We start from the raw sequence: 17,806 nt of genomic DNA on the forward strand, positions 1-17,806 counted from the left end.
AGGGCAAGAGAAACTCTTCCTGCCTGCAAGGTGAGACTGCCTTTAAAAAAAGGAGAGAAGGGAAAAGGAAAGGTATTTATAGATATTTGATTCATGTTGGTGGGGGCGATTGCAGAACTCATTCCCAATCAGACCTTGGAGTTCAAAACTCCAAGCTTTTAGACAGAAGGTAAGGCAGAAAAAAAACTATCAAAACCATCAAGAGTAGTAAAAAAAATCCCCCTAAGTATTTCGATTGATTTGAATTAGTGAAGTAACAGATTTTAGCATCTTACTTGCAATCTGATTAGGTTTTGTACAAAAATAAATCTAATTCCAGAGCAGTGGTGACAGGCAATTAAACATTTCTTCTGAACCAAAAAAGGATCAGATTTACCAGGTGCTCACTGTAAATGCATATTCACTGCCTTAACGAACTAAATATTCATTTAAATAATTACTTTCTTTAAGGGCGTGCTGCCAGTCAATCAAGCTGGGAATTATTCCCCTTCAGCAATTTCCCCTCCCTGCCCTGAATGGCTCCTGGAGCTGAGAGGGAGCTGATGGCTCTGAACCCCCAGGTCCAGGTGGCCTCAGACCCTTGGGGATGTGTCCCCTCCACTGATGGGGAGCGCTCCAAATATTTTCCTTTGCCTCCCTACCTGAGGAAAGCTGTTCCAGGTCCTCCTGAGGCACAGCCCAAGTTTATTCACAGTGAATTTATACCCATTTAGCCTCAGGCACTGCTCTTCTCTGCCTGGGGCACTCTCCCAAAGGTTTTGGGCAGTTTTCCCTGTTTACTCTGCCCCAGGCAGGGTCCAGCACATCCACACCTGCCTCTCTCTCTCACTTGCTCCCAAATGAGCTCCAATCTTTAAGAAAATCCCATTATTTGCTCCTAAATACAGGTGATTTCAGCTTCCTACCCTCAAATACATTCTCTTTGCCACTGCACCAATCCATCATTCAGTCCCTCTTATCCACACTGCTCCTCTCCATCACCAGCACACCCAGCAGCAACCTGGCAGGAGAAAAATGAAAATAGTCAATTATCTCTCTCCCAAGCCCAGATCTGGTGAAACGTGGCCAGCACAGCCCCTCACTCCCCACCCACATCACACCCCCAGCACTTTTCCCCTCATGACAAGCAGGTTTCTGTCTCAAACACGAACAAACCAAGATACACATGAAAAGAGCCTGATGCAAACCACTTTTGGATGCTGGAAACGGCACACAGGAGCTGTTCCCCTCCAGCCAAAGGGCAGAACCCCTGGGACACCCCGACCTACACCTCACCCCATTAGTAGGGGAAGGAAACAGAACCTCCTGTTGAGTTTGGAGAGGAAAAGGTCAGAGATGAAACCAGGAATGCTGCACCCAGCCCTCCCCAACTTCTGAACTGGTTCCAAGCATCTGGGCCAGACCCCTGCACATCTGGAGGGGAGGAGGTTCCCACTCCACACACTTCCACTGCTAGGAACATTGCAGTGAGTCCTTTCCATGACCCCTGAGCTGAAAATAACAATATCACACACACTCACTGCTGCTGGGGAAGTGTTTGCTCAGGCTGGAGCTGCGGGGATTACCCACACCGAGCGATTTTCACCGCGGGCTTTTGCTCAGGGCATGAAACAGAAAATCCAGAGGGAAAAACTCCAGGGAGTTCTGGAAGCTGCTGGGTCTGTGTGCTGGCTCCAGATTTCCTGTCCCCTCACTGATGCAGCATCAGTGCTCCACAGTAGTCATTTCAGCTAATTGCTATCTACCATTAGCTGCAGAGTACTTACAAGGGATTCAATTCCACTGCATATTTGCTAATAAATCCCAAATGGCACTGAGGAAGACAGCTGTATTTAGCTGCCTTTACCCTCTTATTAGCAGTGCTGAATAAGACCCCATTTCAATGGGGAATGGCTCCAAAAGCTGCGTCATTGTCAGAAATCCAAATCCAAACTCCCCACTGCCTGCTGGAAAGCAAAAGTCATCCAGCATTGCCCTGCTTACACACCCCCTGTGCCTTTGATCCTTGGGGAGGGGGAGCAGAGGACAGACGGGAGTTATTTGCTGTTTTCAGAGCATTTGATGAAGCAGATTACCACTCTGAGTTGGTAGGTGCAGAAACTTCAACCTAAGGACTCCAAAATATTTTGCAGAGGTGCGAGGGCAGCAATTACCCCATTTTTCAAAAAGGCAGCTGAGGCTCTGGGGGAAAATCACACCTTGCTGTGAGTCACTGTAGGGAAGGGAAAGGATCCCAGGAGCCCTCCCTCCCTCCCAAGGGCCAAGGGGAGTAAGGTGCAGCACCTCCCACCCAGGCAGGGATGCTCCCAGCTCAAACCACCGCTGAAGATGCCCAGAGAAAAGCCCCCAACTCCAGGAGCTGAACAGATCCACAACCTGCAGAAACCTGACCCACACCTGGGAGGTTTGGGCTCTCAGTAAACGATACACTGGCAACAATTATCTTGAATCCATGACCCAAATGCTGCCCACAAATCCAGCTGGACCCACAGGAAGAACAGAGAGCACAAGGAAATTTTTCTGTGTCAGCTGAGGAGTGAAATTTCTAACAGGCATTGAGCACAAATCTAAGTCATTGTGCTCCAAAATTACTCAAGTATCAAAGGACTACCATGGATGTAATTAACTTCCAGCACTTGAAAATGCTCAGACGAGATTAAGGTGCAAATGTGAATTTCATCTCAGCCTGGTTAACAGTTTCACTTGATAGCCAGTTTCAAAGCACTTAAATTATAAGATGCAAATACTTTGCAGGGTCTGAGGAAGTGATGATTAAGGAGATATCAATTTGAAAATTAATTCATTAAAACATATTCTGACTCCAAAACGGGAAAAAAAATTATTATGAATCTACCAAGTGTATGAACTGATCAAATTCTCTGAAGGAGAACTGTGCAGGAGAGCTCACTTTCAAGAAGGGTGAGAAGGAAATGAGCGTGTAACACAATTTCTGTGCACAGCTCATCAGGAGGGCACAAACCCAACCACCAGCAGCCATGTGAGAAAACCAGAAATGAATGTAGAGGCCAGGAGCATCAGCTCTCCAAACACAAGTGGAGTCATGATGCTGATGCCTGAGGATGCTCTTTCCTTCCCAGCAACACAAAACCCAACAGTTTGGGTTGTTCCTGCAGCACCTGAACCCTGAAATGTGCCCTGGAAAAAAGAGCACCAGCAAACCAGAATGGGGTTTCAGACATTTCTATTTTGCCACAGAGCAGGCTTGGAATGAACTCAGCACAGTGAAGGAAGCTTCCTGAGTTTTCCAAGAGTATTTTGCTTTCTTGTACGACACCAGCACCTTCAATGAGGTTAATCCATCACACTGCCACGGAACAGCACTCTGGGGATGGTTTCACCAGCAGTGAAGTGCTGTTTCCTGCAGTCACTTCCAGAAGCCAGAGAGCAGGAGAGGACATGCAGGCTGAGAGGCTTTTCATGACTTACTTTGGCAGCTGGGTCAACACACCTCTCACTAAAATATATGCTGTGATTTAAACAAACATACTGCAGAATCCAGCAGGTTACAATTACCATATACATTAGAAAAAATAAGTAATTGCCTTACCCACAGTCACACAAAGAAAACAATCCATTTATTTGTTACCTATTTTATTTATGCCATTCAGCTTCTATTACCCACCAGCACAGGGGAGCTCATTCAGGTCAAACTTAACACTGAAAATGGGCACGTCCTGATTTGGGGAGCTCTTTCCAAATTCAGAAGAAACATAAATAAGAGAGGTGCAGACATCTCCTCAAAATTTCCCTCAGACACCCAGTGGGGGCTCAGCCAGGTCCTATGGGAGCAGCCTGGATGCTGTTCTGGGATGGGAGAAGGGGCTGCATGAGCCAGGGATGAATCCCTGTGGATCCCAGGGATGGGTCCCCCCGGAGCCCCAGGGATGGGTGCCCCTGGAGCCCCCAGGGATGGGTGCCCCTGGAGCCCCCAGGGATGGGTGCCCCTGGAGCCCCCAGGGATGGGTGCCCCTGGAGCCCCCAGGAGCCCTCGTGGATCCAACAGGACAGGGGAGCAGCTCAGGACCAGAGCCAGGACATCTCTGACTGAGAACATCACAGCCTCCCCCAATCCTGCCCCAGGGTCCTGCCACCCCCAGCTGCTGGCAAGGACAAGCTCAGCCCCACAAGTGCCACCAGCACAATCGTCCCAGTTGTTCTGGGCAGCTGCAGAGGCTGTGTGAGGTTTCCTTTCCTGCACAACCTTCTCAAGTGAAAGCAAGGCTTGTTTTCCCACAGGCCTCAGTCTATTCTCCATTCTCCAGCTGCAGCCCCCACTGCTCCTTCCTCTCTCAGCCTGCCAGTTGCTCCTGCCTGCAGCAGGAAAACAACTGTGCATGGACAAGGTGCTGCCAAACCCCAGATGCACCAGGGACTGCGTTACAGCCAAGCCCAGCCAGCCAAAGGAGCCAGCCCTGCCTGTCCCAGGTTCTTGCCCATGTCCCACCCCATCCCAAAGCTCCTGGAGCAGTGGAGGCTGCCCACACTCCCCTCGTGGTGCCTCCTTCCTGCCCACAGCCCCTGCAAACCACAGCCACGCTCGGGGCACGGCAGTGGGATCGTCATCGTGATGCAGCACTAAAGGAAACCACAACAAAGTTCACACCACAGCTTTTTCCACTGACTCCACAGCAGCCTGCAGCCAAGCTGGTTCTGCTCCCTTCCTGCCTCATCTTCCACCAGCCCCAAGCCAAGGGCTCCAGTCCAAGAGAGAGGAGCCTTTGGGATCCATCAGAGAACTCACAGCCTGGGTGTGAGCTCCACGCAGGCTCCAAGCCATCCCAGCTCACCAGGAGAATGCTAAGGATGCTCTGCAGCACCTGCACCTAGAGGGGCTTGGCTGGGGCCTTGGTGACAGAGCCAGCACAAACCTGGCCCTTGAACTTCCTGCAGAGCTCTCTGAGGAGCAAACAGCAGAACCAGACAAATCCACTGAATCCAAACATGCAGCAACTTCTTTTTCAAATGACCATCTGGTGAAGCCTGTGAGGAGGGTGAAATCAAGCCAGAGCACCCAGGGAGAGCCTGAGACAGTCCCTCCCTCAGTGATTTCAGCCCTGAGTGTGAGGGATTCACAAAGGTGGCTCTCCCAGGTCCCACAGGGCACGTGGGCAGAGGCTGAAGCTCTGCCAGGGCTGAAGCACTGCCAGCCACCAGGACAGATTGCTGTTGGCAAAGCTGCAGCACAGCAGATTGCACCAATTTGACATTGTTTTTCTGCAGCTGTCTCCTGCTCAGAGGGCTGTTTAAAGCATTGTTGTGCTCTCCCTGAAAATTCCTGGGGTGCCAAAAATCAGGCATCAGCCCAGAGACACTCATGGGTTTAGAAGGCCAACAGAACAAGAGCTCACACTGGATACTGCCCTTCCCCCTGCCTTACACAGCCACAGGACATCCCTCCAGATTTTGTAAAGATAATTCCACATCTGTCTGAAAACAAGGGAAGAGGCTCCCCAGGAGCTCAAAAATCAGCCAGGTGTCCACTGCAACCCTTGCCAGCATCTCTAAAACTGCTCTCCAGGTCCTCAGTGCAAACCCAAACCCAGCAGAGCAGCACCAAAAGTACTTCAGGGTGCTCTGTGGCACTGTGGAAAACTCTCTGCATCCCACCAGTTGATGTGCAAGCCCCCAAATCCAAGCGTGGCAGCAGTCCCAGAAAGGCACATGGTCCCACACAAGGTGAGAATTCTGCTCTGCTCTGCTCCTCAGAGAGCAGCCCCGCTGTCTGGCACTGTGCTGGGTGTCTGCTGCCTCTCAGGGAACTCTCCAGCACCCTGCAAGCTGCTTTCCCTGCTTCCACAGCACTGTGGGACTCAGCCCTCCACCACACCCCCCCAGATTTTTAGCACTTCTGTCCCAGAATGGCTCCATGGAAAACATCTACCCTGGAACATTTCTGTGCAAATCCAGCACGGGGAGGATCCTGCACCTCCCCACACACATCAGTTTGGCTCTGACACTGTGCCACAGTGCAGTTCAGTCACAGGTGTAAATGCAGTAAACACATATTTTGAGAAGAGTTTGTAATGTAGATCACATTCTTTATGTCTGAAGTGAGCTCTGGTCCTGTTCTTCCACAGGAGGAGTTTGTACCAACATCATGTTTCGTGGAAAGTCTTCCCAAATACAGCCAGAATTCTCCTCTCCACAGACCTATTTTGGGTTTAATTTAGATCCTTCTTGCAATCTCCCAGGTACTGCAATGAGTTTACAGCCTACAGGCTGCTGCTCTGGAGCTCTGGGAGGATTCCCTGCTCCCCTCCTGCCTCACACTGGTGAGAGAAGGGAGGATCCAGCATCAGGCTCACACACATGCCCAAATCCAGGGAGCCCATTTATCCTGACAGCTGAATTATGCATGTCTGCAGAAAAAGAAAATCTCTGCTCCTGCACAGAGACATCACCATCACCCAGCAGTGAAAAAAAACACATGGCACAGCACCAGGCTGCATGGAAAACGTGCTTCAGGAGCAAGGACAGGGAGGAGGCAGCTGACAGGACAGCTCTTACCTTAACCCCTAAGGGTGGTGGGCTGGGGGAGCTGCTGCCATGCAGGAGCAGCTCTGTTTCCACAGGGATTTCGTGTGCTGGAGGAGCCTGCCTGTTCTAATCCAGGGCATTCCAGAGCTGCTGCATTTGTGCTGCACAAACAGCCTCCACGAACCTTCCAGGAGCAGTTCCATCCACCAACACACATGGCTTTAATTGGGGATGGTTTTTTTTTTCCACTTCCATTGCAGTCACATGTTGGGAGCTGTTACTTTTCTCTCCTCTGTGTGTATCTGGGTGGCTGCATCCTCACTCTCCTGAGCCATGCCAGCCTCAGGGAAACAGCTCTGAGAGCGTCAGCCTCGACAAATGACTCAGTTCTGTCTGGAGCCAGCCCTGCAAAGCATCTCCTGCCTTCCCTTCCCTTCTGAGCTGCTGCTCACACAGCTGCCCTGAGCTCTGCCCTCTGCACCTGGCCTTGGAGCCCCCAAAAAACCTGAGGGGAATTCCTGAGTCACAGCAAGGGAACCTCAGCCAGGGCCATCCAGGAAGGGATTTCCACCACCACAGGAGAATCACTTTGCTCAGTGCAGGGAACACAACATTTTTCTCTGCTCACTCCTCATCCTTACGTGACAGATCCGCTGCTGGTCCCCTCTGCAAAGTGGTCACTCGCTGGCACAGCTGGTGACAACCTTCTGCCAAAAGCACTGGTGCCAAAGGATGGTTTTATTGAAGAGAACATCAAGCAGGGTGAGTTTTTCTTTTCTTCAGAACAGCAGAGGAAAATGTGAGTATTTTCAGTCATTTCATTACGAACTCCCCAGATACCTGAGCTCCCTGCAGAAGCTCCCCATGGACCAGGATCTCCTCAGAGCCTGCTGCAACTCTCCCTGCCTGCCCTCCCAGCAGGGCACAGCAAAGGGGTGAACAGGCAGAAAACAGCAGCTCTCCTTTCTCCCCTGGCTTTACCCAGGAAGGCACCAAACCAGATTCCATCAGCCAAGCAGTTCGTGCTCCGAGTTTCCTGGATTACTGCCCTGATGGAAGCAATTCATACCAGAGCAGGCCAAGGGCTGTGGCCTTAAAATTCTGGGCACATGGCAGTGAACTCGTATGTTTTATTATTTAAACTCATGCAGGAGCTCAGACACTCGCTGAACTCAGGGCCAGGAAATGCCTGGAGGTACACGTGGAGTATCACAATTCCAGGACATTCAGCTGCTTTTATGGGTGTAAGTCTCCACTCAAGCACCATGAGATGTTGGCCCGTGGGCTTCCCAAGCTGGAAATCACAAGGGCTTGTTTGTCAGGGGGAAACAGAACCACCCGTGGCTTAGGAAGCTCAGTATTTCCATTTGCTAGCCGCTGGTGGTTTGTATTCCTGCCTTCGTGCTGCAGCAGGCTTGGCTGATAAACAAGCTGGATCTGATGGCCTCTGTGTTTTGCAGCAAGATCCAATCCCCAGAGCATTTCCTCCATACAAATCTCTGCAGACAGCTGCTAAAAAAAGGGGCTGTTGCTGCTGCAGCACCAGCTGGGATCTGGTGAGTGCACAAGGACAGTAAGGACAGGACCCTCCCCAAAGCCCTGGCAGCTCCTGCCCATCCCAAATCCTTCCTGCCCGACTGCAACGACAGATGTGTGCTTTTCTCCCTCCATCTTTCACCATACCCCAAAGCAGGGCAGCTCCACTCACTGCCACAATTTAACTTGCAGGATTTTCTGACAGGGTACATTGCTTTGTGTGCCTCTCTCCTTTTTAAATTAACTGCTCTCTTCTCAAAGCCTGAGAGACACAGAACTGGTGGAGTCACAGGTGCCTGAGTACTCAGGCTGTTCTGCTTTTCTCAAGCCAGTCCCTGGCTCTGGGCTTTTCTCAGTGACCAGAGCCCAGGGCCACCCAGGCTGCTCTTTCTCCTGTGGTTTGCAGTGTTCCCTTTGCAAGGGACACCTTGTAAACAGGCAGAGCCTGGTCTTTCATTCACCAGCTGGTAACTTCCTCCTAAACAACTTTCTCCTCCTTGTTAGAACAGCAGAGCCACTGTAATTCCGTGTGACACCAGTGCTGCAGTGCCCAGCAGGGCTCAGTGAAGGACAAAGCCAAGGTCTCCAATTCACAATTAGCACAATTACCCTCACTCTGACGTGGGTAAGGAAGTGCTGAAGGAAAGGAGTGGGAGTCAGGACATTCAGCTCCCAGTTTTACCACCTCTGCTCTCTTTCACCCTGAAGGCTATACAATTTCCCACCCTTGAAAACAGGAACAATATTTCCCAGAAAAGCTGCAATAAAATACTGGTGTTTACCATGCACTCTGGAGCCCTGGAACGGATGCAACCCTGCCAGGATCCACTCAGCACCATCACACAAACCATGAATAACAGTAATTAACAAATAGCCCCAGAGAGAGGAGTATTAATCAGCACTTCCCAGCTCTCCTCAGGCATGAACGGATATTCCACAGATGGAGTGCACAAAGAGCCACCTCAACTCTGCAGCGTGGATCACAGAAGAAACTTCTCCCACAACTAGCTAATTTAGGCTGAAGCTGCTCCAGAGCACAGGAAAAAACAGCAATTCACACCAAAGTGCCCAAGGAGGCCCCACCAGGTAGAGGTGAACACTCAAATGGCACCTGCTGTGACACCCCCCAGAGCAAATACACTGCAACACCACAGGCGTGTCAAGAAAGTCTGGGAAACAGAACTGGGAAGGCATTTGGTACAGCAAACCCTGTAAAACCCAAAAAACCACAAAAAAAACCAAAAAACAACCAAACCTGTTCTACCTGTAAATAGCCATTTGTGCAGCTCTGTTCATCAAGGCATGGAGAAACTCCACCACACACACAGACCCCTGTCCCAGCAGTGGGATGGGGCTTCCCTGGGGAATTCAGGGAATTCAGCACAATTATTCATTATTTGTGCTGCCCTATGACAAAGCTGATCTCCTCGTGCTGAGTCTGCTGCAATGCTGGAAGAGAAGCCAATCCTCCCAGGGAGAGGCTGCAAATGAAGCAATCTGCCCCAAACCCCAGCACACAGCAGCAGCTGGACCTGCAGCCACAGCAGCCAGGAGAGGAATCCCTTTCTCAGGAGCCAGCTCTGCTCCCTGGCAGCCAGAAAGGGTGAGGAGAACAGAGCAGGGTGCCCAGGGCAGGAAGGAGCCCTGTCAGCCCCTGTGTGTTGCTCAGAGCAGCCTCCAGCAGCCACCCTGTGCAGCTCAGAGCCAGCTGCAGGCAGAGCTGACAGCTCCCAGCCCTGCCCATGCATTTTTAAATGCAGCTTCCAAGACAAAACATCTGCTCCCAGGTGGAACATGAAATAGCTCTTACACTGAGCTATGTTATTAGTGTTTTCCCCATTTAAGTCCTCTTTTCTTGGCCTTTCTCTTGCATTAGCCCCTAACTCCCAGCGAGGAGCCCCCCTGGCTGCTCCAGAGGGTGGAAGAGCAAAGGATAACAGAAAAGCTTGAGGGGAGCCAAGACAATCCAATATTCCTCTTCCAAAAATCTCTCCAGGGGTAGCAGCTGCACAGAGCTACTGATTCACAGCAGAAGGTGAAGCTTCTTTGGCTGGATCCTGCCTAATCTCAGAGTCAGAGAGGAAACACCTGTGGTTCCAGTGCCTGCCATCCTCGGGCAAAATCCTCCTGCTGAAAGCAAACTGGGAATAGATTTTTAAGCTATTTACTCCTACCCTGAAGGTACTGAACAGACAGCAGCACTGCTTTCCAAATCATTCATTCAGGGGCTTGTTGCTGCTCCAGTGTCCAGGGCCTTACAGAAGGTCTTCTAATCCCTTGCACTGAAGTAAGGAAGAGCAGATATCAGTGAGGTGCTTCAGCAGATGCTTGTCCCATCTTTTCCAAGCTTCAGTGGGACAGGGATCCCTCAGGCACTTCCAGGATCAGGCCATTACACTGGTTTGGGTTTGGCTGCCCACTTTGAAGGCTCTCAGTCCCATGCCTCAGATTCAGTTCTAAAAAGAGCCTGTCTGTGCCCCTCTCCTAAGGGAACAGAGGTCATGGCTATTGTCCTCAGCCAGCCCTGTTAATTTTATCTCAGAAGTGAGTTAAGTGACTTAAGTACAGAGCTGTGCTGCAAATTGCTCATTTAATATTGCCCTTGAAACTGCACTGTAATGATAATTTTTCACTTCCTTCCCTAGGCAGTTGCATAACATTGCTGGGCATTGTTTAGAGAGCTCCAAAGCTGAGGCAGCCGTGTCCCTTTCACCCTCCCCTCACCAAGCACTGGCAGGGATGTTGACTTTCTGCTTGTGGGGGGGTTTTGGCTTTTTCTTTTTCTTTCATTCTATTAGCTTATTACATTAAACAACAGATGGATGTGACTCTGAATGCAAATACCCTTCCAACAAAATTATTCCTACTTTCTTCAGCTTTCAGTGGAAAAAAAAAAAAATCTCATTTATACCAGTTAAACCTAAGCCAATTAGAAAGTCAAATCTGTCAAATAACATTTAATTAAAAGTATCTTTAGGGAGGGAGCAGCTTGGTCAATGAAAAGCTTTCCCACTGACAATATAAATAGCCCAGGCCCAGAATTCAACAGCCCCACTTTGTGGTTGGGATACTCAGCCTCTGTGCCCAGACCAGGAGGAATTTGGGTTTCATGGCTTTGGCTGGCAAAGGACTTTATAAGAGGGAAGTGGAATTCTGGAAGCTGGGCTGGCTGATCAAAGGGGCCCAGAGAGCAGGACTGGGATGGGAGGGATGGGACACAGCACCAGGCACACCTGAGAGCAATCTGGACAGAAAATTGCTGTTCAAACAGAACAGCATCAAGAGTTCAGTAAGATCCCACCCTCCACTTTCAGAAAGTTGCTGCTTGTGGCTTCTTGCAGGTAAGACCTGACAGAGTTCAAACCTGTTCTCTGAGCAAGTCTGGGCACCACCTTGAGTTCAAAATCATGAGACAGCAAGAAATCAGCATACCACAACAGAAATACAGTTTGTGTTCTCCAGAAGCAAAGCCTGACCTGCTGGAGAGGGGGGCAGAGAGGGGAAAGCAGAGGTGGGAATGTCACCCCTCAGGGCACACCTGAGCCCTCCTGCTTTAAGAGGAACTCACAGACACTCCACAGGTCTGAATCCAGGCAGGATCTTCCATCCTGATGATTTTCCTTTAACAAACTAAGCCATCCTATCACTGCCAGCCCCTAAAAACATCCCTTCCTATCTGCCTCCCACAGATGCTCCCTTCCAAGCCTGAGGCCTGGATCAGTGAGAAGTTGATCCCCCAGACTTTCACCAGCATTTCCAATTTTAAGCCTTTCTGCTTCTGCCTATGACTTTGCTCATCCTCAAGGCAAGGCTTTCCCCTGTGGTTTTATGTAATATATCAGGAAAAATCCAATGTCTGGGACACTGAGCTGGAGGAGGGGAATGCCAAGGGAGCTCTGCAGCCTGTTCCTGTCCCCAGTCACCAGAGTGGCCATGCTCCAGCTGCATTTGGCTCAAGAGAGGAAGAGCCAAAAATGAATTTAAAAATCACTCTTCTATAACAAATCAATTTCTCAGCTTTCATAACACGTTTTCATCCTTTGGTGTAACAGACACTGCTTCTCCTAACTCAGAAAATAAGGGGCAGCAGATCCCTAATTGGCCCCATCCTCCAGGAAAACAGGAATTAATCAGACACAGGATTTTCCTGTGGCATAAGCAGCTCATGCTGTGGTATCAGCCAGAGCTCTGGCAGGACCTGGAGCCAGAACAGGACCCACCACTCATGGTGTGAACAAAACTGCTGCACCAGCCACCATCATCCAAACACCAATCCCCTGCTTACAGGAACTCTTTCCAGTGTTCCTCCTTTCCTGCTGGCCAAGAGCTCCTGGAAACACCTTCCCAGGAGAGAAGCAGGCAGTGACCATCACCAGCAAAGGGCACCTGAGCTGGGCACGGAGCTCTGGGCAGCACAGCTCCCTCCTGCCTCACAGCCAACATTCCAGGTGGGAAGGGTCACAGCTGCTTCCAGACCCAGCTTGGTGTGATTATTAACATTTATCCTGCAGGAAACTGGCTTTGAGGGGTGTCCTCAGCTGAGTCACTAACTGATTTGACTTTAGCTGACTCAGTGACAAGCTTGGAATAACCACAAACACATGGCCAAGGCACAACATTCTCTTTCTGCTCTGCCTGGCACAAACATCCTGGACAGGGCACAGCCCTGTCCCACAGGGGCAGCAGGGACAGAGCTGCTCTCCCCACATCCCACGAGGTGCAACACACAAGAACCAAAAAAAGATGCCCAAAATCCTGGGGAAACCTGCAAAGCACCAAGTCCCAGTCCCAGGTCTGCCCACCAGGATCCCTCTCCCTGCTGGGGTGGACACTCAATGTTCTGCCTGGCTCCACTCTGGGGTGCCCACACAACTCCCAGTGCTGAAAGTACAAGTGAGAAGTTCAGAACATCCAAGACAGAAGTCAACAATTCAACTCTGCCTGCTAAGCTACCATGTAATTTTTGCTCAGGCCAGCTATTATGCAGCACAGCTATTTTAGAAATGTCTGTCCTGTTTTTACATGTCCTTCTGCCTGGTGGAGAATGCCAACAGAAGAAAAATCAGAATCTTTCAGAAACCTCTGATCCAGCATTCAGAAATGTAATAAGCAATTTCAAGTTTAATCTGCAGAGTAAACAGAGACCAAATGGTCATTCCCAGCTTTCTGGTAGTGCACCTGAGCCCTTTCCCAATCCCACAGAGGAAGCTGATTGCACTTTGCCAAACCCAGCACTGCTGCTGGTGCTAATTTTCACCTCAGGCAGATACAATTAAATACCACCTCTTGGAAAGAAAATAGCTGTTAGTCTTATATAAAGTCAGATTCAAAAGTTATGTGAGTTTACTTTACAAGAGCTGGGGGAAACACCAAGTATTTCATGGTATTGTTATCCCTTGGTTGCATACAAAACAAAGAAGAAATCCACTCCAGTAGTGAATTTTCTCCCCAATTTGCTTTGCAAACCCCAAACTCTGTCTCAACCACCAGGCTGAGCTGTGCCCTCTCTCTCTGCCTTCCATGTCCAAAGGCCAGCAGCTTCTCCATCCCATTTTTCCCATCAGAAGAGGAAGAAGGAGCCTCCTCTCTGCAGCTCAGTGGTGCTCAGAGCACTCTCTAATTGCCCGATGCACATTCAGGTCAGGTCCTCACCCTGGTGACACTAATGAGTGAGATGGGGACTGTTGTGACACAATCAAGGAAAGTTTGTAAACATCACAAAAGCCAGGAGTGCTTTGGAAAACAGCCTGCAGGAGAGCAGAGGCAAGGCAAGGGAAAGGTGTGCTTTCATCTGAGTTCTCAGGGCAGATTAATGCATTTCTGGACTGACTGCAGCATTATCTAATGTTCTTTCTGTGTGGGATCGATAACATCTCCATGATGTCAGTGCAGGACAGCAAGGGTTTCCCCAGGACATGTCCATGTTTCCCTCCCAGACCCAGAAATCTCCAGAGTGGCCTTTTAAAAGCAAGGGCCCAAATCCAGGAGAGCAATAGGGAACTTGTCTGCAGCACGAGCTTGTCACTGTCCGCAGTCCAGGGGAACCACTGGATGGATTTGGTGCTTCCTACACCTTCAAAATCAGCCAGCCAGCACAAAAAGGCAGATTAGAGCAGCTGCAGCAGAGGATCAGAGCAGGACACCTGCTGCCAGCAGGTATTTCACAGCTCCTACAACCCCTATTCTGCACAACAAGTCCTCAGAGGTTACACACAGCACTTCAATTAATACCAGCCCAAAACCCCATGGAAGGTAAAGCAGCAACTCAGGCTCACACAGAAATTGGCCAGCCCAAATTTCAGGAGCACAATCACAGAACTGGCCAATTCCAACAAGCTCTAGCAGTGACACACCAGCCCTGCAGAGTCACAACTTCCAGAGCCCTGAACTTGCAACAAGTGTTGCCTGAAACTTCACAGTTCTGTGTAGCAAATGGCATCAGAAAGGTGAAAAAATGCAGACACGGAGCTGCACAGGGGCAGAAACACCCTGGGTTGTGGTGTATGACTGCTGTAGCAAAAGTTTTAACTCCAGTCTCTGTAAATAGAGATATTTGGCCCAGTCAGCACATTGATTATTTGCTGCCAGCACAACAGAGCACATGCCTTTGTTTAGGAGGGGCTGAATTTAGGGAACCACTAAAGGATGTAATAAAATGAATAAACACTTTCATTTTTGGTATGTTTCTCCCCACCTTGCCCTGTTTCCTAGAAGGAAAATACCTTCCCTAGCTCTCCTGCCTGCACAGGTACCTTCTGCAGTTCTTACACCTCAATGAATGCTCTCAGGCAGAAAGAAAACCCCACATACTAAGATTTTAGTTACTGGATTTTTAGTCCCAGTCACCTGAGGTTCCACCCATCACACCAGATGGAGCCACTGAATTCATTCTCAAGTTTCTGCACTGCAATAAAAGTGAAATTAAGGAAGAAACTAAGATACCATTTATTTTGCAGAGCAGAAGGGACAGAGACTCCACTAGCACTTGCTTTCAAGGCCTAAAAGGCACAGCAGAGACTTCTAAAGCCACATGCCCTGCCAGAACCACCCAGATAAGCCACAGGAAAACACTTCCCATTTCTCTTCCCCAGCAGCTGGGAGCAGAGCTCATCTGCAGGCACACATTTGTGATAAGCAGCCTCCTGCTAAAATTTCCTTTACAAAAGTGACCAAAATCTAGTCCCCAAGAAGTTTCCACGAAAAACAAAGAGAAAGAAAGAAGAAGCCCAAGTCTGGTTAAAAGGCAGCAGGTTTCTCCCCAGCTCTAGCTGCCCCAGAGTAGGCACAGCAATGGCATTAAGAGCCCCACAACACAACATAACCAAGGAACACCTGCTGCCCACCCTGATGAACCAACACTGCTTAAAGCAGATAGCCCACTAGCTGCTCTGCTAATTACTGCAGAGCCTGCAAGGAGAACTGGTGAAAAGCTACTGTGTCCCATACACTTCAAGCATTCCTGGGCTTTTTTAGCCCTCTGCATCACCTCCACTTCAGACTGCTAGAGGAGAAATAAAACACCGTGGTGAACAGCATGAACAACGCTGTAAGGCCTCAAAGTCACTCCTTTAGTCTTCTTTGGGCACAGCATTTTCCAGTTTTGATCTAAATGAAGAGAATGAGCCTTGCCACGAACGCCAAACAGCCTGCAGCTATTTTATTTTTCTTTTCCCCCAGCCCTGTGTGAATTTCTGTAGCGCCCACTTTCAAACCCGAGACTCGAAGTCTCTGCAGCGCGATCGGGACCCTCCCATGGGAATGCCCAGCAGTCAGGAGCTTCCAGCGTCCCCTCCTCATCCCAGTGCCAAGGATGCCCCCGGAGCATCACCCGCGGAGGGAGCGCCGCGTCCTTCCCGGCTCCGCTCCGGCCGCATCCCCGCCCGTGCAACAAATCTGCTGCCCGGGGCTGAGCGCTCCCGGGGCTCGGGCTGGGCTGGCACCGGGGCTGGGCTGTGCCCGGGGCTCGGGGCTGGGCTGTCACCGGGGGATCGGCTGGGCTGTACCCAAGCACCGGGCTGGGCTGTCCCCAGGGTACCGGGCTGGGCTGTCCCCGAGGCTGGGCTGACCCCAAGGACCGGGCTGTCCCCAGGGTACCGGGCTGTCCCCGGGGTACCGGGCTGTCCCCGGGGTACCGGGCTGTCCCCGGGGCTGGGCTGGCCCAGGGTACCGGGCTGTCCCCCATGGTACCGGGCTGTCCCCCATGGTACCGGGCTGTCCCCGGGGTACCGGGCTGTCCCCAAGGACCGGGCTGTCCCCAAGCACCGGGATCGGGCTGTCCCCAGGGTACCGGGCTGTCCCCGGGGGATGGGCTGACCCCAAGGACCGGGACCGGGCTGTCCCCAAGGACCGGGCTGTCCCCGGGGTACCGGGCTGTCCCCAAGCACCGGGCTGTCCCCGGGGCTCCGCGGGCTCGCAGCTCGGGGCCGGGCTGTCCCCGGGGATGGGCTGTCCCCAAGCACCGGGCTGTCCCCAAGGTACCGGGCTGTCCCCAGGGTACCGGGCTGCCCCCGGGGCTCCGCGGGCTCGCAGCTCGGGGCCGGGCTGTCCCCGCCCCGGGCCAGCCCCGCTCACCTGCAGTAGAAGCGCCGGGCGGCGGAGCCGGGGCTGTCCCCGCCCGCCGGGCTCGCCATGGGCGCCGGCCCCGCGGCGGGGAGCGGGCAGCGGACTATGGCAGCGCCGGGAAGTGATGCACCGAGCAAAGAAACTCGCGGGCAGGCCCCTCCTCCGGCTGATGTCACCCGGCCTGCCTCCCTCCTCCCCTCCCTCCCGCCGCGGGACGGGGAGCGCGGACCCGGGCACGGCATCCCTCGGGCTGGCAGAGCCTCCCTGTGCCCCCGGGACATCCCCCGGGACATCCCCGGTAATGCTTCAGTGTTTACCTGGGAGCGACCCCGGGCACGGCATCCCCCGGGCTGGCAGAGCCCCCCTGTGCCCCCCGGGACATCCCCGGTAATGCCTCACTGCTCACCTGGGAGCGGCCCCGGGCACGGCATCCCCCGGGCTGGCAGAGCCCCTCTGTGCCCCCGGGACATCCCCGGTAATGCCTCACTGCTCACCTGGGAGCGGCCCCGGGCACCACACCTGCACGTTATGGCCGGGAAGAGCAAAGCAGCATCGCTGATTTTTGCCCAGCTGGAGCTGTGAAAAGCCATAATGAGTCTCGGTTTTGGCTTGGGCACAGCCCTTTTGTCTTGGAAAGTGAGTGCACCTGGGGGCAGCCCGGACCAAGCAAGGCTGTGTTTGCTGTGCTGAATCAGCAGGGCTGTGCCACAGAACAAAATCTGCCTTCTCTCTTTGGTAATGAGGAATCCCCCAGAAATAGGGATTTTTCTCGCCAGCCCACTGTAGTTTTTTTTCGGTTAACTATGTCCTGTTAGATTGTGGGGCCTTAAGTATTTATTTCCACCCAGACACCTAGAGGAGAATACAGGTCCTCTTCAAACACTACATCCAGCTCCCTCTGTTCTCCAAGGCTTGAGATGCTCCTGGAAAAGTTAGGGAGTTGGTCACCCAGCTGAAACCTGGCTGAAAGTTAGGGTGCTTACCCAGCAACAGCAAATTAAACGTCATTATCATCACAGACCCACCTCCAAATAAGCACATCTATAAACTGGCTTTTCCTGTGTTCCAGCAGCTTGCTCTGTACACACAGAACCCTCTGGTCAGTGGGAATCTCGAGCCATGCTTGTTTACTGCCTCTTTCACCCTGGGGACCTGCTCAAAACCCCTCTCAGGAGTAAACCCAGATCCTGCTCAGGAAAGAACATTATCA

At 51.6% G+C, this 17,806-nt stretch overlaps 1 protein-coding gene across 2 annotated transcripts in view; it reads right to left on the reverse strand.

Annotated features, from left to right (window-relative positions):
* Positions 1–16,751, reverse strand: part of GPSM1 (G protein signaling modulator 1) — a 62,180-nt gene extending 45,429 nt beyond the window's left edge. For both annotated transcript variants that reach the window (XM_072936776.1, XM_030286871.4), the window contains exon 1: positions 16,606–16,751. In XM_072936776.1, coding sequence (XP_072792877.1) covers positions 16,606–16,664 — 59 coding nt within the window. In that variant the 5' untranslated portion in view covers positions 16,665–16,751. The remainder of the gene's footprint in view (positions 1–16,605) is intronic.
* Positions 16,752–17,806: the final 1,055 nt, after the last annotated feature.

Source organism: Taeniopygia guttata, chromosome 17 (genome assembly GCF_048771995.1).
Source record: "Taeniopygia guttata chromosome 17, bTaeGut7.mat, whole genome shotgun sequence".
NCBI classification, from domain to species: Eukaryota; Metazoa; Chordata; class Aves; order Passeriformes; family Estrildidae; genus Taeniopygia; species Taeniopygia guttata.